Source organism: Chelonia mydas, chromosome 16 (genome assembly GCF_015237465.2).
Source record: "Chelonia mydas isolate rCheMyd1 chromosome 16, rCheMyd1.pri.v2, whole genome shotgun sequence".
Taxonomy (NCBI): Eukaryota; Metazoa; Chordata; order Testudines; family Cheloniidae; genus Chelonia; species Chelonia mydas.
This window is the reverse complement of record NC_057857.1, coordinates 16,061,170-16,084,967: the sequence shown is the minus strand read 5'-3', so window position 1 is coordinate 16,084,967 and position 23,798 is coordinate 16,061,170. Positions and strand designations below refer to the sequence as shown.

Genomic DNA, 23,798 nt, shown 5'->3' with positions numbered 1-23,798 from the left:
CAGCTCTGCCCGTAACTCTGTCCCAAACACCTGCTGCCACAGAGCATAAGGGCGGGAGGTTGGGAGTGGGAAGCAGTCGAGAGGTTCAGATACCTGGGAACTCCTTAAATATTTTTTTTATAGATTTTAGGGGTGCAAAATAAACAAACAAATCACAATCAACATTTGGATTCTTGGCAGCACTTCTAGTAATCTTACAATGACTTTTTACCCTGTGGAGGGGTTGCACGCGCTATGTGTCCCTGTGTATGTGTGAGTGTGTGTGTGCTTGCTGTCCCATTCGTAATCCTGAGAGTGATTCCTCAGTCCCATTTCCCCCCACTTGTTTATACCCAACCCATGAAGCCCTGCCATTGACCAGGATCCTAACATTGGCTGTGATCTATTAAAAGAGCTGACTAAATGGGAGCCGACTATAAGTCTCTCTCAGTGTATTACCTGCTGATGGTAACTGTACTCTGCCTATATGGGGCTTTCTGTATGTATCACGCTGTGAACAGGACCAAAACCTGATCCAAGATTTCTTTGCTGGTCTGAGTATAGGCTCTGAGTAGTGGATGCTCTGTAGCAACTGAGTGTGCCTTAGCCACTAGGTTATGCTGGCATTTCCCCCCTAAGTGACACTTTAGTTCATGGTGTGGACTAGGCCCCTGTGATATGTAAAGAGACAGATTCGTAAATCAGACAGAGTACTGCAAATCCAGTGCTGGGCATGGCCAAAGCCTTTCTTGAAATTTGTGTCTTTAGTCCACATAGTGTTGTGATAGTCTTCCTCCCCGGGGTGCTGAGAAGAAACATAGCGTTTATCTGGGAAATCTAACAGGCCCGTACAGGTTGTTACAGTCTGGTTTATTACAGTAAAAATATACATTACAAGAAGTATAAATACATATGTAAATGTACAAGCAAAGGAGGGGGAGAGTGTTTTGAGTGGCCAGATTGCATATTAGTGGAAAGTAGCCTAGACACAGCACAAACACTGAGGCTTTTATGCTTCACATCCTCGGCCAGAGCCATTGGGGTTACTTTGGATTTACCCTGGGGTAACTGCGAGCAGGATTTGGCCCCTTTCCTCCTGGCAGTAAATGAATTCTCCACTTGCATCATGTCTTTTTTGTCTGTAGGAGAGTCACTGCAGGGCTTTTTGTTTCCTTCATCAGTGCTAGGGTAAGGAGAGGGGCAAAGGAACCGACGCTGCATCCCAGCCTCAAGCTAAACACAGCGATCTCACTGTTTGACACAGTGTCCCAGTCTGACTTGGTTGGGGCTGCATTGCCCCTCTCATTTAAAGGCACGTCTCTCCCTAACATAGCACTTTGCCCTTCTCTAGTGTCTTCCAGCTGAAGGTCTCAAAGCACTTGACAAGTCTGGATACATTAATATTTATCGTCTCCATTTTACAGATGGAGAAGCTGAGTCAGAGAGAGGGGAAGCGCCCTGCCTAAGGTCACATAGTGCGGATGTAGCAGAGCCAAGGAAAGAACCCATGGCTCTTGTTCTCAGCCCTATGCTTTAACCGCTAGACCAGAGAGAGAAGGAAATCCTGCTACTTTGCCTTGCTAATACTTGTAGGGTACTCACATACTAATGGGATGGGTGCAAGATGGATAGATCAGCTTCTTCTTTTATAAGAGTGACCGGGAAACAAAATTCCCCACGGTCCTGAATACCGAGTAGCTCAGAAGTCCATGTAGGTAGCCAGGTGGTACTAATATGGGCATGCAGGGTCTGATTTTTAGTCCCCCCCCCCCCCCAACTCTATTGTAAGATAAACATGCAGTGCTACATATTTTTCACCCGATAACAAAAAGACTCCTGTAGAGAGAATGTGAATCTAGGTGTATGTGCCCCACATTTATGCCCTCTGTGGGAACCCTGTTTTAGCTGAGCGCAGCTCATTGAATGCAAATTATTTGCATGCCCAGGCCTTATCTTCCTAACCATCGAAGTAAAGCGTGGTTAGGGAGCCCGCCTGGCACAGATTGCTAGTCAGTTGGTGTCATCAACCCAGGAGTCCCTCTGTGTTGCCAGTGGATGAGATGAGCGAGATCCTGCACTCAGTGTAAATCCAGAGTAATGATGACTCCAGGGGATTTACAGTCGAGTAACTGAGATCAGAGCCTAGCCCAATGCCTATGATAAAACTAGACAGTGAGTGCTCCTGGCGGTGCCATTCTTGGTCACGCGCAGGGGGATGCGGGGTAACACCAGGGAGGATGACGTTGTTGTGCCAGTCCCACAGGGAATCTGGGCAGAGATAAGCATTTAACAAGTTGGGTGCCCCAAGCCAAGCAGAGGGAGAGACGAGGCCAGAATACTGGTGGGATTCCATGTGGCTGGGAGTGGGGGTCCAGGACAGAGCTCGGGGCGCGCTCTCACTTCAAGCTGTGCTGGGTTTCCCTGTGCCGCCGCAGGTCCACCTTGCGCTGGAAGCCCTTGGCACAGAGCTCACAGCTGAAGGGCTTGAAGCCGGTGTGCTTGCGGCTGTGGGTGATGAGATTGGAGCTCTGGCTGAAGGCTTTGCCGCACACTTGGCACTTGTGGGGCTTCTCCCCTATGGGACAGAAACAAACCATCATGGATCCAAACTGAGGTGGCTGTTTGTGCTGGGACGATGGGCGTGGGCAGTGCGGGTCTGTTCGCCACACACTGCCCTGCTGATGTGCCGCCACACGGCCCTGTAGGGCTGAGAGGGGAGCTCGGCCTGCAGGGCCCATTCAGTCCCTGGTCTCTCTGCCGCGGCTGCTCAGTCAGTGCCCCCTCTGCTCTTTTTCACCCTCTTTTTGTCACTTTTTTCTCATTCCCCGTCTCTGATCCCTGCACCTCTTCCCCAACTCTCCCAAGCAGAACACAAACTCAAACCCTCTACACTAAGGAAAATGGGCTCATCCCTCCCGCCTGGCATTACGGACTGGGTCCCAAGGGGGAACATTCAACCCCTGCAGGGGGCCAGTGGGACTTCATTGGTGCTGAGACCTTGTGCTGCCCCCTCCGCCCCCCCCCCCCCGCACAGGTGTGAATGCATCTATCATACCTTCTGGCATACATGCAAAATTAAAAACACATATGCTGAGCCCACAATTGGACTCACCATCAGCATCTTTCTGTACATCATCTCAGTGCATATGCACAAGTGTGTGCGTGAACACCGGGCTCATGTGTCTGTGTGCATGTGTGCACCGGTGTGTGCATGAATGTTGTGGGCTCAGGTGTGCATGTACACGTGTGCGGGTTAGTGTTGTCAGCTCAGGTGCATGTATGCACGTATATGTGTGACTGGTGTGTGTGTGAGTGTATCTGTATGCGTGACAGCTGTGGGCTCAGGTGTGTGTGTGTGTGTGTGTGTGTATGTGTGTTTCATGTCAGAAAGGTTTCTCACCAGTATGAATGTAGGTGTGTTTCTTCATGTCCGATTTCTGGTGGAAGCGCTTGCCGCAGTACTGGCAGGGATAGGGCCGCGTGTCTGAATGGATCAGGAGGTGGGTGGACAACGTGGACGAGCGTTTAAAAGTCTTTCCACACATCTTACACTCAAAGCTTCTCTCCTGTTGGGGGAAATGAAATGTTGGGGATCAGATTTGTCATTCACAGGTGAAGTGATGGACCCCAAAGCTAGCAGAAAACTAGGCAGGCTAGCAAGTTAGACAAGACAAATCAGGTAATCCTCTCCTAGGAATACTATTATTATTATTCATGTGTATTGCACTAGCACACAGCAGCGACTAGTCATGGACCAGGAGGATCCCATTGTGCTAGGTGCTGTCCAAACACAGGATAAAAAAGTCTCTACCCCAAAGAGCTTAAAGCAGTCTGAGTCACTAGATTGTGTCATGCAGGAGGAGTGTATCACAGGAGGAAACTATTGCAAATGAACCGCTGACATGTGCAGGGAATTACCAAGGAGAACATTGAGATTTGTGAGAACAGAGAGCCAAGAATGAGGTCCATTGTCCTCAGTCCTCCTGACTGTTGTGGATGTGTAAATGTTCTTGGCACTGGTGTTGCTCTGTTGGTGTGTCTGCAGGAAGGCTGTTGTGTTTACCTGCTGGGGATTCCCCCTTTGTTATAACAGATGGCTGCCAGCCAAATTCCTGTATCCAAATACTCTCAAACTCTGGGGAGGCTCAGACCTGAATGTCACGGTGCGCCTGTCTTGCTACAGTGGACTGAACCAAAACCCTGGTTATCCAGACAACCCCTTAACTCTTAAGACATTTGGATCTGAATGTTGTGGCCAGGGCTGGCCCACAACATTTTGGCACCTGAGGCGGAGAGCTCAAATGATGCCCCTATGCCCCTTCGCTTGGGCCAAAGCTTTGAAACTCTGGGTCCTAGTGGCGCCCCCCAGTCTGGCACCTGAGGTGGCCTCCTCAGTTCGCCTCATGGTAAGGCCAGCCCTGGTTGTGGCTCAGACCCATCTCTAGTTATGTCTGTTCCCTCCCAAACTCCCTGCTATTTTTCAAGAGGGCCTGCCAATTAAAGTCCAGCAAATCATATCATGTCACGTGAGGTGTGCCACCAAACCTAACAAGGAGGACTCAGCACGAGCAGAGATTTGCCCAGAATCTGCTTCGAGGTATCAGAGGAGCCAGCCCCTTTGGGAATTCAGTGCCACGGGTGACTCTGCAATGCCATCGGCTCCCTGTTGGCGACCAACCTGGGAGTGGACGTTCGTGTGCTGCTCCAGGCTCACAGCGTGTCCAAAGGTTTTGCCGCACACATCACAAGCAAAGGGCCGCATCCCACTGTGAGATCTTCGGACATGGACCTCCAGCCCATGTGGGGTGGAGAATACCTGGAAGAGGAAAGCTGCCAGTGAGGATCCTGGGAGCCAGCCATGTCTCCAACTCTATTTTCCAGTTCCCTCTCTTTGTCTGATGTTTCCCTCCAGCTGCCCATATTAGCTGAGCCCAATCACAGAACTATTTCCCCAGCCAGGAGAGTGAATAGCCAGCTGTCTCTGCTAGTTCTACTTCTGGGCTAGTCAAAATGAGGTGCTCTTATTTACCAGCAGAGAGGGGCTCAAACCAAACCCCTGGGTACACACCCGCTCTTCCCAAACTTTCACGCTGGCTCTGAATGTGGCAGCTAGCCTTACTCTCCCAGTGGGCTAAGCCAAAACTCTAGATCCAAACTTTAGTGATGTTCAGATTCAGATCCATATCCAAACTCTGTGGCTTATGGCAATCTCTGCTCAGCAGAGCCAGGTTCTTGTTTACGGAGACCTTCTGCTATCAACTTGATAGTGGTTGGTAGTGTAGGTGTCAGTGCAGGAGCTATACTTTTGGTGTGGCATGGGTGGGGGAGCACGGAGCACCAAGTACATATTGCCTGCATAGGCTCCCGGTGCCCTTGGCCGTATCGGACCCATGGTATCCATCCTCCAGCTGGGTCCCTTGTACCTTAAATCAAGCCTGTGGGACTGTGGTGTATGTATGTGATGAAAATCATCCCAGGCTCCTCCCCAGCCCTATGGCTTTAGTTGGTGATGCACCTTGTTGCACTTCACACAGTGGTATGTCTCCATGTCCGGTGAGTAACGCATGCTGTAATCAATAGGCGGCTCAGAGCTCGGCAGGAGGTGGCTGCCATACAGACTAACTGAGCGCTCCAGGAGGGCTGACTGCATGCTGGAAGACATCTGCCTGTAGCTGTATGGAGAATGGAAGGCATCCCAAGAGAATCTGGGCTTGTAGAAGGTGGGGGTGCTTGTGGAATTGCTGCAGCCCTTCACTTGCAGAGCTGGGACGGATGTCTCTGAGGTGGCAAAGAAGAAGGAGAACAGATTGGCAGGCTTTCTGCTTTGCCTGGGTACTCATGCAAATGCTCCCAGACCTGCTCAGCAAAGTCATTTTATTACTGCTTAATATCTGTAATGAGAATACCTGACTCAGGAAAGCTACAGGGAAAGATTAGTAACCAGTGCGCTTCAATTCAAACGCTGATCTCATCTACAGATGGGCCTAAGCCACAGCATTCAGATCAGGATACAGTCCCTTTCATGGATGCCCAGACCAGGCCAGGGCTTTGGGAGAGCTTGTGTAATGAGACTAGTGCAGTCTGGGAGCTCGAGCCTCAGAGAGACCTGCAGGATGTGGCTGTGCCCCAGTAATAAGTCCCCTTTGCACTCATTACTGTCTCTTCTCTCTTGTGCAGGAAACGACAGAACGAGCTCACGGTTAGGGGGGTTTGACATGTTTCTAATCTCAGTCTGAAATGTATGGCCGTGCTGTCTGGCATGAAACAAATCTATCCCAGAAGCACAGAGGGAAATGCTGCCCGTGGGAAACACAGAAACAGAAAAGCCTTCTCATAACTCTGGTAGGTGGGCAGAGCTGTCTTAATTCTGCTGTATGTGGTCTAGGAGCCACCCTAGACACAAATCTGTCCCAGCGTATGGTGGCTGGATTAGCTTCATGTTGCTGATACTCTAGGCAGGGCAGTTAGTACTTCCCAGCAGCTCAGCTTGTACTTCCTAGTTTGGTGCAGTGCCTGTCAATGGCCTGCTACGTACAAGCAGACTGGGCAACCTACCGCAGACCGAGAACAGAGGGGTTCAGGTACTAGTGGAGACTGTCATCAGGTGGTGCTGTAAGAATGTGGTGGTATGGACGTGTGTGCACGTGTATGTGGGGACATATGCAACAGTGACAGTAACAACCTCAGTCTATCTCTCAATCACCAACATCTCTAAGGTGCCCATACTGTAGTAACCAAATGCCAAGCTCATCAGATTTAAAGGCCACCAGGGCCTATGAGGTAGGGAAGAGATGCTTCCAGCACTCATGTTATCTTGGCTGATATGAGACTTCCCTTTAACACGGGGCTAGTGGTGCCGGTGCCAATGGGCCATGACATTCCTGCATTCAGATGTTGGCTGTGAAGGTGAGCTAGCGGATGAAACCCTCTCAGAATCACTAGGCCTTTAGTTGATATGAGTCAATACCTCATATAATTTGGAATAATATCTCTTGAGCCCTATTTATTCTGAGGTCCTTGTTACCAAAGCAACAACCATTGTGCAATTCTTCGATTCATGAACCGTTCAGGGCCAGGTTTTCAAAAGGGCTCAGCTCTGCCATAAACAGTGTGATCAGAGGTGTCACAATGGGAGTCAGCTGGGCACTGAAGTCTTTTGGAAATCTGGCCCTAATTGTAGTGCAGAGCATGTGAAAATCAGGCCCTGAGCTCTTTGGAGAGTCTGGCCTTGTATAGCTAACCTTGAGCTGGAGGCCCTGACAATGTCCTGTTCAGATACAGGGCAGGCGCACCTTCTTCCTTCAGTCCAGCACGGTCCTTGTCTTGTTTTGGAACAAGGCATTCTGGGTACTCGCTTTTGAACTCTGCGCTGAAGGTCCTGACTTCTTCTGACGACTTGTCACATGGGGCTGTGATCAGAATGGCATCAGGGTTAATTTATTCTAGATGGCAAAATATCAATAATGTAATGAGTTAGCGAGTGTGTATGAATGAGCGTGTCTGTGTATGTGCATGTACTACATTGTCCTCTGGTGGATGGAATCAGAACTGCTTAACTGTGTGTCATAAGCCCTGTGGTGCTAATGGAGATTATTCTTAGCTCCAGAATCAGGGCCTGTGCATGCTGGAGAAGAAGAATCTGAATTCTATCGTTGCCTTGACGGCTCAAGTGGCAAACCATGGACTGGGAAGAGGGAAGCAGGGAGGAAGGAGTGGGGCATTTGGTATGCAGCAGGCTGACAGCCATGAAATCCTAAGTGTCCAGGGGTTTGTTACAGTAAGTTGCACATATATAACACCTTTCATCCAGGTGCTTAACAATCATTAACAAATTCAGCCTCACCGCCCTTCCTGCAGAGCATTCAGGATTATTATTCCCATTTTCTAGTCAGATAAACTGAGGTTAAAGGGCTTGTCACATTGTGGCAGAGCTGGAAACAGAGCCCAGAAGTCTCCTCCCTACCCCAGCGTTCAATGACCCTCACATTTCTCTACACCTGGCCAGGCCATCTCTAAAACAGACCCACCATCTTTTGCTGGTTGGCAATAGGAGATGGAATGGGCCTGTTCCAAGTGTCTGAATTGGTCTGAGGCCAAGTACTGGTTTCACCTCTCTCCTTGCTCAGCAATGGGTTGACCTTGGAAATGGGAGGAGTTGGGCTATCTGAAAAGGGAGAGTGTCGTAGATTTCAGAAGAGGCTGGGGTTTCTTGAGGGTAGTAGAGATCAGAGAAAGGGCCGGACCCTTCCTTGATACTGAACTGGACAATACAACTCTCCAAAGGATGGGGATTTACCATGCTGTCTCTTTACTTCTTCCCATGAGGGTATGGCAGGGCGAGGCTCTAGTTTCACAGATGGGGCCAAAACAAACTGTAAATTGAGCCTGAATTTGAATAAAGTAAATTTGAATGGTGCCTGAGGGGTGCAGATAACTGCCCCATCTGTCCTGCTCCAGTGACAGCTGTGGGAGAATGCATGGGAGGGGAGAGGGGTTGGTAGGGGCGGGAAATCCATCCACAAAAGAAGGCTGGTTTAAGTGCAGGCAACACACATCAGCTTGCCCCTCAAGTTCCTCACTGTGAAATAGTCAGGGGGCAATTCCTTCCACGGTCGTGACTACGCTGGTATCCTGTCACTCCTCCATCCTGCTGTGAAATTCCTTGCAACTCACCAGCGGTTGGTATTGCACAGACAGTGGGGTATAGACACAGGTTACGCTGCAGCTGGGGGTGTGATTTGCAGCTCAGGTAGACATATCTGTGCTCACTGCACCCGAGCTTAGAAGTGAGGATGCTGTGGTGCAGGCTTCAGCACCACCTGTGCAAGCTAGTGTGTACCTCGATGTGTACCTAGCCCCCATGGAAGCCCAGGCCATAGGGACCTTGCTTTTATTTTTAGTGAGCTAGCTAGTGCAGGTATATCTACACAAGCTGCCATTCACATGCACAGGTGCAGCATAGACATACCCATAGCGACAGTGTACGGATGGGGCCTAGACAAAGAGTGTATGTGTGGCAGATAGGTATACAGGCAGCATAGTTAGGCACCCGTGAAAATTCATCCACCAACTCCAAGCATTTCTGATCGCTAGTGGATGTTTGCTGGAGTCAGCTGCTGTGGCTGAACATAAGTGCAGCGAGATCCACACAGGTTTTGTTGCATGTCCTAAACCTGCCCTCTGGGGAACATGGGAATAAATATTTATATTTAAAATGAAAGAAAGCAGAAGAAGGGAGGGTTTTTTGCAGTGATTTCCATGCAAGCAAGGCAGGGATCTGGGAATCAATAGAAACACATTTATTCAAGCTTTTAAATTCACAGGTGCGAGCAAAGCCCTCCAGTATAGTATGGTATCTCTGTGCTGCCCCTGGAATCGCTAAACCATCAAGTCAAAGGGGAGACACAAACAGAAGCCAAATGCAGTTTCTGAAGAAAAGGTGCAATTCCATTGACTTCAACAAGGTTGCACCTGTTTATGCCAGCAGTGGATTTGGTCTAGAGGGCAAGGGAGAAAGCACGTAGAGGGGAAGCCACTGTTTGTGTATTGGGGCCCTTCACTCACTGTTTAATCAGTTCATACTCACGCTTTACTCAAGCTAAATGCCCATTGACTTCAATAGGCAAGTTACTTAAAGAGGTTCCCAGCTGGTGTCACAGCTCTGTGTTCCAGCATGGCTTTCCAATTGCTGTTTGCCTTGGTGTACTTCAGCAAGCCCAGAGGATGCACCTGACTCACCAAGGCAGAGCGATGGTATGGGATCCCATGTGGATACAGGCAGGTCCTCTTCCACAGAGTGGTGCTGGTGGTAGGTATGGGCCTTCTTACTCTTCACCAAAAAAGAACGTGGCATTTTCCAGGCACTTCCTGGGCAGAAACATTGAAGGATGGGATAAATAATGGTGAGGGACAGAAATGTTTTCTATCACTCCCCACTCCCCTACCCCCCAGCTCCTGGTGCTTTGATGACCAGAAATAAAACCCTTATGTCTTGTTTATGGATGAACAACCTATACTGAGACAGAGCATTCAGTTGAAAGATCCTGCTCCCCCTACTCCTAGCCAGTCAAAGAGGAATGGCTGCAGGGAATTAGGAGCTGGGATGGATTCAGCTCCAGGGCAGGAGACTGAAACCCATGGACAGGGCAAGAGGAGCACCATGTCATTGTCAGACACTGTTTGTCAGTGGCTGCAGAGATGACTGCAAATCTCAAAGTGCTTTAATATAAGCCCCCCGCCCTTTGAGGCAAAGAAGTATTGTTATCTTTATTTTACAGAGGGAAAAAATGAGGCACGTTGAGGTTAAATGATTTGCCCAAGGCCACACAGTGAGTCAGTGGCAAAGACAGGAACTGAATGCAGAACTCCTACTCCCCAGCTCTAGCCGCTAGACAATGTTGCATCTCTGATTCTAGTCTTTTGAATGGATGACAAAGTGGGAGAGCTGGCTGGAAAACATCTCTTTGGGCCAGAGGGTGTCTTTCTGTTCTGTATCTCTACAGTGCCTAGCACAATGGGGTCCTATTCCATGATGGGACCCCTAGGTGCTGCCACTGTACAAACGCTAATGATGATAACAACAAAACAACGTGAAAGACATGCTGAACAATAATAGAGAGGGAGCCTTGATCTGATGTGGGGTTAAACTCTTTAATGCACATGAAATTTCTTTACCAGCGCTGCATGATGATTTGGCTTTTTATCTGACAAATGACAGTCAAAGCAATGGCATAGCAGAAGTGCTCAGTGGGAAAGGGTTACACGCTGTCTCTAAGAGGCTGTTGAAATGCACGAGTTAGAAACAAACATCAAATGCTGGAATTTAATCATATGAAATTCACTTGCAGTGCATCTGTTATCTTTAGTACCCAGGCCTACTCCCTCCCCACTTCCCAAGGGCTAATAACTGGTCTTGTGCTAGAGAACACGGGAAAATGTTCAACGTTAGACACTACAAGGAGATCAGGTGATCTCTTATTTGCATGCACATTTGCATTTTTCCCTATACTTGTTCAGTACAGTGGCAGTAAAAGCAAAGCCTGGTATATTTTACCCTGGAAAGTTTGTAGTAAATCCTGGCTCTGTGTTGACAGGGAAGTGTTCCTCTCCCCCTTTCCCTCTCACCCCACCCCCACATGAGAGGAGTTGAAGCATAATGTACATATTTACTAAAAAAAGAAAAAAGCCCAGCACCTGTAGAGCAAGAATGACCTGAAATGTCTCAGTGAGGCAGGATAGGGGAGCCAGGGAAAGTTGTGAATGGATCATGGAAACACAGCAACTAGAGATGGGAAAGGTCTCTGAGTTCATCTAGTCCATTCTCCAGGGCCCAGTGCAGAAACTTACCTAGAGTATTCGAAATATAATTGTATAGGCTAGTGCTTTGTCCAAGGGACAGGGGAACAGATTTCCAAAAGCATTTAGGTGCCAGAAGGTGCAAATAGGGTGACTAGTGTGATTTACAAAAGTGCCTACGTAGGTTAGGTGTCTATGTCCCATTTAAGTCAATAAGAGTTAGGCACCTAACTAGTGCTTTTGTAAATCACACGTCACCCCATCCTCATCTTTAGGCACCTAAATACCTTTGTAAATCTGGCCCAGGGCTCCTATCACTTAATAACCCATCTATTAGGCCAAATCTTGAACTCCCTAGTCAGATTTTACTCTGAAATAGGCTCACCTGGTTTTCTTCAAATTTTACCAAGAAAATTTCAAGTGACTTGAGATTAACATGTGAAAGTTTGGGTCACAAGGAGAATTTTTTTTTTATGTTAGAAAGTTAGAAGGGGGACCAATATAGGGCTGAAAATGGACAGCGTATTTTAACCATCAGTGTTGATTAGCAGGCAATGACTTCATATTACCTAGTTCTATTTACTTTCCCATAACTCCCTACTGAGGCTTCTTTTAAGCACCACAAAGTTACAGGGCCCAATCCTGCAAGTCAATGTGTGTAGAACTTCCACTGAAGTCAACAGGAGTTTCCCAGGTGGGGTGTTTGCCAGATTGGGCCCACAGTGTTTCATTTAGATACACTGGGCCAAATTCTGCTCTCAGTTCACTAGAATAAATCTGGAATAGCTCCACAGAAATCAATGGAATTACTCCAGATTTACACCAGTATAAATGACACCCAAATTTGGCTCAGTGTCTGTATGGCAGATAATGGCCTGTGCCTAGTTCAACAATCTTTTATGCACTACTGAACGTTGCAAAAGGAAGTCCCCCTCCCCCCACGCCACATTACAGAGAAAACAGGAACTGGGAACCCAGAGTGTAGTTAATTAACTGCATCAGATTATATTTGTGATTCACACGACCAAATGTGAGGAAAGCTGGAAGCACAGATTGTGAGAGAAAAATATTATCTCCCTCTGAAACACAGATTATCAGTAACAAGTGGTCAACTGCTGCTAATATCTAACCATGATATCAAGGGAAACCAGCACTACGGACCCCACCTTAAACAGACAACACTTGTATTATTTTATAGGCTTGCCAGCCCTCCAGGATTGTCCTGGAGTCTCCAGGAATCGAAGATTAATTTTTAATTAACGATTATGTCATGTGATGAAACCTCCAGGAATACATACAACCAAAATTGGCAGCCCTATGTCTTAAGCAACCACTGAGTCTTCCAGCACAGTTTTGTTCAACCTTTAGTTTAAAACCCATCTTTTAGGGAGCTGGTTTTTGCTGGTCTCTTTGGTGACAATCCCTTCCTTGGATGGTGATCATATAAGAAATGTTTCACTGATTAGCCAAGGATGATTACTCAAAATGTGACTGTTTTGGATTCTTCTTGGTTCAAAAGAGAATGTAAATTCAATGTCAGACTCATCAGAGTTACTTGTTTACTGCTCAGTTACAGAACGCACAACTGGCTACTGTATTTTCCAAGCAGTCAGAGGAAGCCCCAGGGAGAGTGGCCAAGTTACAGTTTTGGCTTGCAGCATGGAAAAAATATTCCTAGATTTTTAGATCAAAAGTGGCTCGTGATTTAGTGATTTTGGACTTTTTGATTTTTGGGTGCCTAACTTGAGACCCTTTAAAGGTCCTGACTTACAAAGGGTGGATGGTCAGCAATTTCTGAAAATCAGGCCCTGTTAATGCATCTTTGGTACCCCCAAAACTGAGGCACCCAAAGTTACTAGCTCCTTTTGAAAATCTAGGCCAATGTTCACAATAATATCTTATATTTGCAGCACACCTTCCATCCCAAAGGTTCCTAGAGCCTTTAGGACACTTTTGATAGGTGGCCAATAGAATTTATAGGGAACATCTAATCAAAAATGTGTAAGATCTACTGCAGTCACATTGTCACACTCAATGTACAAGAACTTCTATTAGAATGTCTTATTTTCAGGGGTTTCTGACTTCTGTTTGAACTGAGACATGGGGCCTGAGCCAACATTCCTTGTGCATCCCTGACTCGCACTGAAATGAATTGGAGTTTGCAGTGCACAAAAAATGCAGGATCAGGCCCTTTGTTGGTGCTGTAAAGGGCTCTTGTGCCTGTCAGAAGACTGCTGTTATGGAGAGACAAATATGGTCTTCATAGCTTAGACCCTGATCCTGCAAACACTTACTACCGAGTGAAGCACTTACAGCTGTGAGTAGTCCCATTGACTTCAATGGGAATACTCACAACAATAAGCAAACATTTGATAGCAGATGTTTTCAGGATTGCACCCTATGGACCTAATCCTGGAAGGCACTCAACACCATCCAGAATCAGGCCTTAAATTTGTTACATATGTTCCATTCTAAGACAGACTTTCATCTCCTTGTAACTCCTGAAATTCAAATCTCTCTATCTCCGAATTTGGAAAGTTAACTCTCAAGATGAAGGAAGCTTTTTTCACTATGTTTGAAGGAAATCCACAACAGACTTTTAGAGTTACAAATAAAATACATTTTCAGATGGGTTGCTCATTGTACAAGGGTTCAGCCCAGGGGACGATATTTTCTTCTTCCTACAAACTTTAATTGATATTGTAGTTTTTTTCCCAGTATTCTGGTGCAAAACAAAACAAAACAAACAACAAAACCAAACCAAAGCACAAACCTTATAAAAATAAAGAACTCTCTGTCTTACAGAAGATTCTGCATTATGAAGAAACCTCACTATCATCCGCATGTATTTTAATTTTTTTGAGTACTGACAAAATAAGAGGTTTTACGGGCTCCTGACACTTTGGATCTTAAGTAGCATTCAAAAAGACTTTCAGTTTTTTAAACCAAAATTTAAACTCACTAGTCCAGCCTTATAAAATTCTACTCACTAGGAATGAGTAATTTGTACTTGTTTTTAATGGAGAGATAAACATATAATTAGTTCTTCATTATCATGGTAAGGTTGGGCAAATGGACGTTGTGCCGGGGCTGGCAGTTTTTCATAATAATTTTGCCCATAATGTGGATGGAAATACTCGCCCATCTGGATTAAATACATTTTTTAAAAATAAAGGGATTTAAAAAGTGATTCCAGGATTGTTCATTAGGAGCCAGATTCATTGACTTCAATGGGCATTGGATCGGGTGTCAAAGGATAAATAGCTTTGACAAGGTACTGTAAAGCAAATCCTATATTCCTTTAATTTACAGGCTCACCCATCGTGTGGGCTTGTCATTTGTTTACTCTCCTGACCAGTGCATTGAACCAATCTGGCTGTATGTCAGGTGGGAGTTCAAACTTATTCCATATGCTAAAAATTATGCCACATTAATCAACATATTTAAGAGGGGGAAAAACAAGTTAAATCAATTGGTAAACTGGAGCCAACAATACTAAATAATATGGGCCAAATCCTCAATGGTTGTAAACTGACATAGCTTCATTGAAGTGAATGGAGCTTTGTGAATTTACTTAAGCTGAAGATCTGGCCCCATGAAAATATCAATTAAAAGAAAAAATGTAATATGTCCTCATTGCTGAGATACAAAGGGGCACACCTGGAAATGAGTTCTGCTTATAGGTGCTTGTTGTGACCTAGGTGTTTAAGGGCATAGTAATATCTTATCTGTACCTTTTTTGCTGTTATCATTATCTGCTACTAATTACTTAAGTGTGTGTGCATGCACATGCCCGTGTGCATGTGTTTAAGTTAAATAAATGTACAGTTTTTAAAAGGTTTGATCATTTTATCTAAGCACCTTATTATCCTGAAAAAATCCCCAACACATGTAACTGACTCATGTGGTGGGATATATCTGCAAACACAAGAAAAGAAAAGCTTATGAAGACACATCATAGGAATGAATTCAACAAAGTCAGTAAACGTGTAAAAAAAAAAATCACCTGTTTGGGGGGCTGTGGTTTGCAGGAATCAAGCTCAGCCTTGAAATCTCCCCAGACAGACCCCCAGCAAGAGGTCTTCTCTTTCTCTTTTTGTGGCTCTTTCTTCCACTTTTTCACTTGGTAGCTGTCTTCTGAAATAGATACTTCTCCTTTTTTCTTTCTGTTTTTTGCCCCTGTTCCCCTCCCTGATTTTTCAATCAGATTATTTGTGTCAAAATCTGGCGGTGAAGAAACAACCAATGGAGAAGCAGAGCCTGCACAGTATTTGCTTATCAAAACTTTCCAGGACTTTGAAAACTTGAAGAGAATTCATGTTGCTCAACTATGCTCCGTAGAAGCAGTGCCCTTAACACAGTGGGGCTTTCTGCTGGAATAGTCTTTTGTGACACTGACAAAGTGCATGACACAGGGAAATAATGTACCAAACAGACTTTACAAAAAAAGAAATGGCTGTTAAGGAAGCTGTATTTGTACACACATTCATTTACACATCACAGCTCTCAGACATCTCACCACTCTCTCTCATACACACACTCACACACTTCAGACTCATGCATAAAACCATTTAATGCACATACACAAGATTTTTTTTATTTCAAAATGTATCTTTACCTCTGCAGTCTACATGGAAAAAAGGATTAGATACCTCCATCTAATATCTGCAAAAGATGCTTGTTAATGATCTTGTATTTTTGCTAAATGTATGCGTGTAATGTATATACATATTTATTTTTGTTGCATGTATATGTATATGCAACAAAATGTATATTACATGCGTGTAATGTATATACATGCAACAAAAATAAATATGTATATACATTACACGCATACATTTAGCAAAAATACAAGATCATTAACAAGCATCTATATGTATAAATACACATACTTCATTCACGTATGTATTATATAAATATATATTTAGAAAAATGCAAGTTAATTAATAGACATCTTTCCAATATGCTTTTCCACTCAGGAGTAAAGATAAGAATTTGTACTTCTGTAGCTTCCTTCACCCAAGAATCACAAAGGAATTTACCAATATGAAACAATTGAACATCACAACACCTTTGTGAGGCACTTTGCAAATGGGGAAATGTAGTCACACAGAGGTAAACTGACTTGCCCAAAATCACACAGTGAGTCTGTAGAGAGCTGGGAACAGAATCTGTGAGTTCTGAATACCAGCAACTTGCAATAATCATTAGACAGTGCTCTCACTTGCTGCACTGATAGTAATATGATCTCCCCAAATGACATGCCGATAAAAACTTGTCCTCCACTTTCTCCTGTTCTCTCTGATCTTCCCTATCAGAGACACACTTGTATTATGGCATGTGCAAAGCGTTGTGCTCTATCAGCATGCTCAGCAATGTACAGAGCATGGAGTAGACAAGGTGTCTGCCCAAGGAGTTTACAATTTAAGAAGTGTAATCTAAGATCAGATGCATATCCATGCATGGAGTACAGAACACGCTCATGGATGCCATCAAAGAAAAGCTTTCACTTAGTGGAGTTTTGCTGCTCAGTAGGAACCTTTTCAAATACACTTTATTTTTTGGAGAACCAGTCCACCAGGAATCAACGTGTCCTTTTGTCCTATACAGTTCAACGTGGTGCAAGTATAAGGAAGCAATACCATTTCTTTTACAGTTAAAAGAGATCCTGTTGCAATGTTACAATCATCCTGAAGAAGTAAAACTACTACATATAAGTGACAGGTATTTTAGAGTCTACTCATAATATGCAGTGTTGTTATAGCCATATTGGTCCCAGGATAGTCGAGAGAGAAGGTGGGTGAAGTAATATCTTTTATTGAGCCAACTTTTGTTGGTGAGAGAGAGAGGCTTCCAAGCTACACAGAGTCCAAGCTACACAGAGGAAGAACTCTGTGTAGCTCAAAAACTTGTCTCTCTCACCAACAGAAGTTGGTCCACTGAAAGACATTACCTCATCCACCTTGTCTCTTTACTAATGACAGTTCTTGTGAGGTTTTCTGTTTGTCGTGCCATCTGCTGGTGCTATCTCAAATTACAATGCACAGCCAGCCCTTCAGACTCCTTACTTCCCCAGGATACTAGACAAGGCAAGGGCCGTTGCTATAGGTTTTGTTGCAACATTTAGCTCTAGATCTAGACTTCTCCAAAGTTCAGAAAGATTCAGATCTTAAGGTTTTTGATTCTGTCACATCTGTGATTTTGTTGAATGATAATTAATTCTTGTTGTTTATAGAAGCAACATCTCCTCTACCTCCTCCCTCCTATTCCCCCCTTTGATTTTTATTTATCTAGCAGAGTTTTGCATGAAAGAAACTGTTCACACAGCATTCTGCTGGCAAACTGATTTGCATCCTCTTAAACACAGACATTTGTGGGATTACATTTCCCCCTACAAAAACATGCATTGTGAAAGAAAACCAATAAGTGAACTGGAACTTCAGGGGGATTTTATGGGAAGAGAATTGCAGGAATTAAACAAAAGGGAAAGATGACAGGCTGGTGAAAGGGTTGAGATGTTATTTCATGAAACACTTAGGGCTAGAATCTGGTTCTGGGACTGTAGTTGGGGAAAACAGCCACCCAATCGGGCATGACTCTATTAGGTTTTGTTTGCTGGGCAAACTGTGCAGGGAACCCAGCAACGTACTCAATAAATTCTCACCAAACCCAGCTGGTTGAATCAGGTGTCAAAGGCTTCAAAGCGTGTAGTGTCCAGTGCTCACTAGAAGGATGACAGCTAGATTCCTGGGCCTCAGTGACCAATGGGGAGGAGCACAGCTGGAACTATGACATTTATACCAGCCAATCCACTGTCCCAGTTTGCCATAATCTCCCAAAGCAGAGATGTCATTGCACACAATCAGATCATTAACATAATAGGTACAGTTGTTTTATTAATTATTATATGTAGCCCAACACAGCCTAGAGGCCCAACCAAGATCAGGGCCCCATTGTGCTAGGCACTGTACATAAGAGACAGTCCCTGCCCCCAATCTAAATACACAGCACAGACAAAGGGCAGGAGGAAGGAAGGATTATTATTATCCCTATTATACCTCATGGGAAGTTGAGGATCAAAGAGTAACTATTATCACCCTTCCTTCAATAGAGCCACAGCTGTCTTTACTGCATATTAACTCAATTGCATGTACACTTGAGTTAGTCCCCCTAAGTTAGCCTACCTTGAATGAGAGCGGCCATGCTGAAATAACACTGGAGCTGCTGTGTCCACACTGGAACTGCACTCACTTGTGTGTGGCACTAAGAGTTCTGGGGGCACATCCCTTGGTTTTTAGTGCCGCATTAAGCTGAGCCACACTATGAATTCTTTCCCAGTGACGTATGAGAGTTGTCTGTCCTTTCTGGGCACACAAGGAATTGTGGCAAGACATTGGAGGACACTAGCCTGTGTCCATCCTACAGAGTGGTCATGTCAGTAGCTGATGAGTTGTGATCACTTGGGTTTTACCCGAAACGCCCTGATGGGCTGCACAACTTGAGTTGAAGGATTTTGTGTGTGGACAGGGCAACTCTCATGTCATAACTCCAGTTAACTTTGCAGTGCAGAGAAGCCCATTGAGAGAGCTCCCACAGCAGCAGCTACCCCAGAGGCACACCCTTTGAGGGGGATTCCCACTATGGATACACTTGGGGCTGTATTTTCTTTCTGCCCTGATCACTTGGGGCTGTATTTTCTTTCTGCCCTGATCTCCACTGGGCTGATGTGGACACAATACATATCTGTCTGGCCCTGCTTCAGCTGATTCATTCCCCATCTCATCTGTTCCCCCTTGAAATTTCCAGAACCAGTAGAGCACCCTCTGCAGGACCTAGGAGGAAGGAAGGCAGGCTGCCATGGAGGGCTTAAGTGAGACTGCTTAGGTTTGTGCTGGCTCCTTGCACAAGGGTGAATTTCACCCATGGTGCACTGGGGGCATACTGGAGGCAGGGCTATTTGTGCTGTCCACTGAGGACAATTTAATTCTGAGTTTTGCTACCTGCTCTTAATACACATCACATGCTCAGATGGCTCATGATGGGCACATTAAACAAATCATTGAAGTATGTAGGTAAATAAGACTAAGGCAAGGTTAATTATATCAAACAAAAAACACTCTTTATGCACTATTCTTTCCTTTTTGTGTCTGTCCAGCGGTAAGAAGCATGTGCAAACCCCTCCCAGCTTGTCTGGGTTTCCTTTTGTGCTGGTAGTACTATGGTAATTAAGTCAATGCGGAATAACACCACTAATTGCTTCCATTTCTTTTCTGAAACTCAGCCTAATTTGAGATCTTTTTTCGAGGAAGATTAAATAAACATGTCCCCAGCACAGCAGGGAGAGAAAAAAAAGCCCACTCAGCCCAGACTGGAATAAAAATTAATTGTAATGCACAAAGCAGGACTAGGTTAGAGACATGCTCACATCTAGAAACTCTTTCTCACCCTACAATAGGATGACCTATTGCAGGTGCAACATCAAGGGAAACAAGCTCAGAGGGATCTCAGTTCCACAGGGAGAGCAATCAGAGCTGTAACATATGCCATCTAGTGCTGCAGTAGTTAAAGAGTGACGGATACCTCACCGGTAGCATTATAATCCTGCTTTTATTTTCCTTGAACCTAGGCTCTATCTTGCCACCCTTATGAGAGAATTCTCATTAGCTACAAAGGGACTACTAGTATGAGTTGCAGAATCAGGCCAGAGGTTCACGATCTGTAGCCTGTGGATCACCAGAGAGCCACAGAACTCTTCCTGCTAGCCCATAGAATGAAACTTTTTTGAGAACCAACCTATATGGAGACTGGGGTGCGGGGTAAAGAGATGGTTGGTGAGAGGTCCATGAATGGTCTACAAAATTAAAAGGCAGGAGAACCCCTGTTTTACATAATTTCATTCTTCTGCCCTAAATTCTTGCACTTTGAACTGGATAAGATATACTTAATCTCCAAACCTGAAGGGGTGAAATGTTACGCATCTTCCCACAGTTGCTGCATTTTGGCAAGGGCTGAAGTGATCCCTGTGCAAGGTTTGTACATCAGCTCATAAAGCATTTTGCAATCCATCACTATATAGATCATTAAAAATATAAAGAATGGCGTGAACTTTGCTAACTCAAAGTAAAAAGTAGATCACATTTTGAGCATACCAGACTTCAGAGTTTTCCTGTAAATTTTTTGCAACAATGGTGCATGCCTCCATACTGTCTTGTAAATATTATTTCACATAAACCTAAAGTTATTCTCGGATCATGTTTTCATGCTTTTCTGCACAACCCTGAGCCTAGAAACTTTTTTTAAATGAAAGCTTAGATTCTCATAGTATCCCATGAGTCTGGCTACAGTGGCACTAAGTATGTGTCTATCGTGTCTTTGCCTTAATCTGGCCTGTGCAAGGATGTATCATTGCTGGGGAGCCGAGTTTGAGGAGTCCAGCTGAACCCAGGTGGTCACATTTTGAACATCTGCACAATCTGCTGTGAGTCTAATCTCATTCTGGTATCTTGAGTGGGCAGAGCTTGGTGTGGGCAGAACTTGGTGGGACCACCACTGTTCTCTGGTGAAGGCCATGGAGTTACATCAGGGGTGGAACTGGGCCAGTGTTGCAAGGATGTTTTTTTTTCAGATATGCAGTACTATTATTTTTACACATGGTGGTGCTGCAACACATTCTTTGTCCCAGGTTAAAAGTACACTGGCAACCACAGCAACTGATAGCCTAAAAGAACAGAATATTTTGATAGCTGTGAGTTTTCAATAGTGCCCCCGACACACAGCCATATGCTTTCTTATACCTTCCACGTACTTTTACAAGTAAGGTAGTTTTGTTCTTTGTGGGCTATGAAGGAGCTTGTTCATTGCAATGTCAATTTGAAATGGCACTCTGGCTGATAGATTCTAGGACAGCCAATTTTGTACATTTGCAATGGTAAGGTTAAAAATTACAGCGCTCCATGGGAATTATATGGCTAAAAAAATTTCAGGAGTTTCCAGAAATGAAATTCACCATGGCTTAGAGAAGACAAAAGAAGGATAAAAATGGGGCTTCATTAGATCCCTGTTTTAAACTGGTAACAGTACGATCTGCGGATGAATGGAAATTGCAGAGGTGCATTACACAAGAAAACAGAGAGATGTGCTGCTCATTTGATCATTACTTCACCAAAACAGTACTGCCAACCTCAAGCATTCAAAAAGCATGAGTTAGGGCCCCCCAAAACCACAAGTGGCAAAAATCTTGAGATTTTTTAAAAAAAATAATAGTGCTGAGGTTCTTTTCATTTACTTTTCCGTTTCTGAGCCTTGCTTCATGTTTTCCAGCTTTCCTCTGCAACCACGAGGACTAGACATTTCCTTTTTTTTTCAATGAAAGCTGAGAGCCAATTGATGCCAGGAGCTGGGCAACACCGCATAGGAGCACATCCTGGTTGAGAAGGTCAGGGGGAGGTCCACATAGGTCACGTTTATATGTAGTGTAAGTCCATGGATTTCAGTGGCATCACCATCTTCTGTCACCCTGGCAACATGGTGTCAGAGTATTGCATTGAGGTGCTATAATATTGCCGTGGTGCGGCCGGGGCTTGTCATTGCAGATGTCAGCGCAACGGTGGCCTCACTGAGCGTGGCCACGGCGTGTTGTGACTGCGTGTCCACCGTGGCATGTCACCAGGGTGGTGCCACAACGAGCTGCCGAGTGTCACTCTGTGTGACACCTCCTGTGTGCGGCTGCGTGCGTCAGCATGCTGTGCCCTTGGCACTGTAACATGACAGACAGCCTGCCTGGAAAGCTGCCTGAGCTCAGCACTCAGACACCCTTGGGTGCTAGGCGCTGAGGCTGCAGCAGGTCCAGGCCCACTACCAGAGCCAGCCTGCCTCGCCCCCACAGGCAGCAGGCCTTGTTTACCTCCCAGCCTGCCTCGCCCCGCCCACTCCCTCCCGGAGACTCCGAATCACGTGATCCTCAGCCGGCGCTTCTTGCGGCCCTCTCCAGAATCACGAGACCGCTCTGGGGTCGCTTCGCTCCCTCTTGAGATAACTCCGCGCCATTTCGGCGCGGGGCATCCCAAGCCTGGAACGCGGACCGCCGAGGGACAGAGGCCGCTCAGAGGAAACAGCGAGGGCGGGGCGTGGGCAGGCGGCGCCGTATCGCGCAGACGGGGGTGGTCCCGCGCACTACTTTCTGCAGCGGAGGGATTCGAGGAGTGACTAGCTCGGCTGGGGGAGGAGGGAGGAGGGAGGCAGGGCCAAGATGGCGGCGCCCTGTGGGCTAGAGGAGCCCCGAGTGGTAAACAGCTGAGTTGGAGAGAAGGAGGGGTGAGTATCCCGGACCCCCAGCCAGGAGGGAGCTGGGGAAGAGTGAGAGAGAGAAAGGAGGGGGAGGGGATAGAAAGAAAAGGGCGTTGGAGAAGCTGGGAGTGAGGAGGGGGATTAAGAAGAGGAGGGACAGAGGGGGAAGTGGATGGGAGATGTGAGGAGGGGGAGGAAGGAGAGGAGGGATAGAGGGGGAAGGGGATGGGAGATGCTAGGAGTGAGGAGGGGGAGGAAGGAGAGGAGGGATAGATGGGGGAGGGAATAGATGGGGGATAGGAGAGAGGAGGTGATGAGGGAGAAGAAGGGGATGGGAGATGTTAGGAATGAGGAGGGGGAGTGAGGAGAGGGGATAGATGGGGGTGGAGGAGAGGAAGGAAAGAAGTTGTGGGGGGGGGAAGAGAGAGGATGAATAACGTGTAATTTCCCCCTCCCCCCCTTGTTTGTGTCCCCCAGTTAAACCTGGTCTTTGTCATCAGCTCCCCCATGTGACTCTGCCCAGACACGGCTCCTCTGGGCATCTCCTTTTAAGATGGTTTCTCTCTCTATTTTGTTTTATTCATCTGGTGCATTGACTGTGGAAGCAGACTCTGCACCTTCCTTTCAAATGCTGAGTGGCAATTTCCAGACCTGACCCCAAGGACTCTCACACATTTGCAAGGGGGACTCGTTCCTTTGAGATTAATTTTAAAGCAGTTTTTAAAAGTTTCTTTCTCTGGTGATAAAGGATTTTCTCATTCTCTTGTGGAATGGCTGATGTGTCAAGTCAATGGAAAAATTGCTTGGATACTATTAACTTTTAAAAAAAATCACACTTTTGCTTGAAAATATTTTGTTAGTGTTACAAGTAACACGTGAGAGGACTAAATCTAAGAGGGTAGAGCCAAATTATTTTTTTCTTTCTGTCTTTGTTTACTTTGTATGTAATTTGTATGGGGGAAGCAGAATAATACAGCCAGTCTCTTTCTCTTATTGTTTGTGAGAGTCTCATACAAGTCAACAAGGGAGAGAAACACAGGCCTGTAAGGAGCATGTGGGTCTGAAACCACACAAATTGGCAGGGACATTTGGGAGTAGCTGGAGTGTCCAAAACCACTTCTAACTCTTGAAATTGGATCCTGAGCACCTCCTAGGAGATGCTAGAATTGAAGGTTTTCAGGATGCCATAGGATCAGACTTACAATTATTATAAGTTATTTTCTGTACAAGTCACTGTA

General features: G+C 45.7%; 2 protein-coding genes across 12 annotated transcripts in view; one reads left to right on the top strand and one right to left on the bottom strand.

Annotated features, from left to right (window-relative positions):
• Positions 1-830: 830 nt before the first annotated feature.
• Positions 831-15,636, bottom strand: GFI1B (growth factor independent 1B transcriptional repressor). Of its 2 annotated transcripts, XM_007061029.4 has the most exons (7): positions 15,281-15,631; positions 9,718-9,846; positions 7,221-7,388; positions 5,495-5,757; positions 4,658-4,795; positions 3,380-3,545; positions 831-2,554 (listed from the first exon to the last, which is right to left on the bottom strand). In XM_007061029.4, exons 2-7 carry the CDS (start codon positions 9,830-9,832, stop codon positions 2,376-2,378), a joined length of 1,029 nt encoding a protein of 342 aa, XP_007061091.1. In that variant the 5' UTR covers positions 9,833-9,846; positions 15,281-15,631; the 3' UTR covers positions 831-2,375. The 2 variants fall into 2 exon arrangements, with proteins under 2 accessions (XP_007061091.1, XP_037735647.1); XM_037879719.2 differs by lacking the exon at positions 7,221-7,388 and having other exon boundaries at positions 15,281-15,636.
• A 4,616-nt stretch (positions 15,637-20,252) lies between these two features.
• TSC1 (TSC complex subunit 1) overlaps positions 20,253-23,798 on the top strand; it is a 60,207-nt gene continuing 56,661 nt past the window's right edge. For 8 of the 10 annotated variants that reach the window (XM_043530494.1, XM_007061030.4, XM_037879455.2 and 5 more), the window contains exon 1: positions 20,253-22,587. The gene's annotated coding sequence lies outside the window, so the exon portion shown is untranslated. The remainder of the gene's footprint in view (positions 22,588-23,798) is intronic. The other 2 variants (XM_043530496.1, XM_043530497.1) reach the window with 1 other exon arrangement.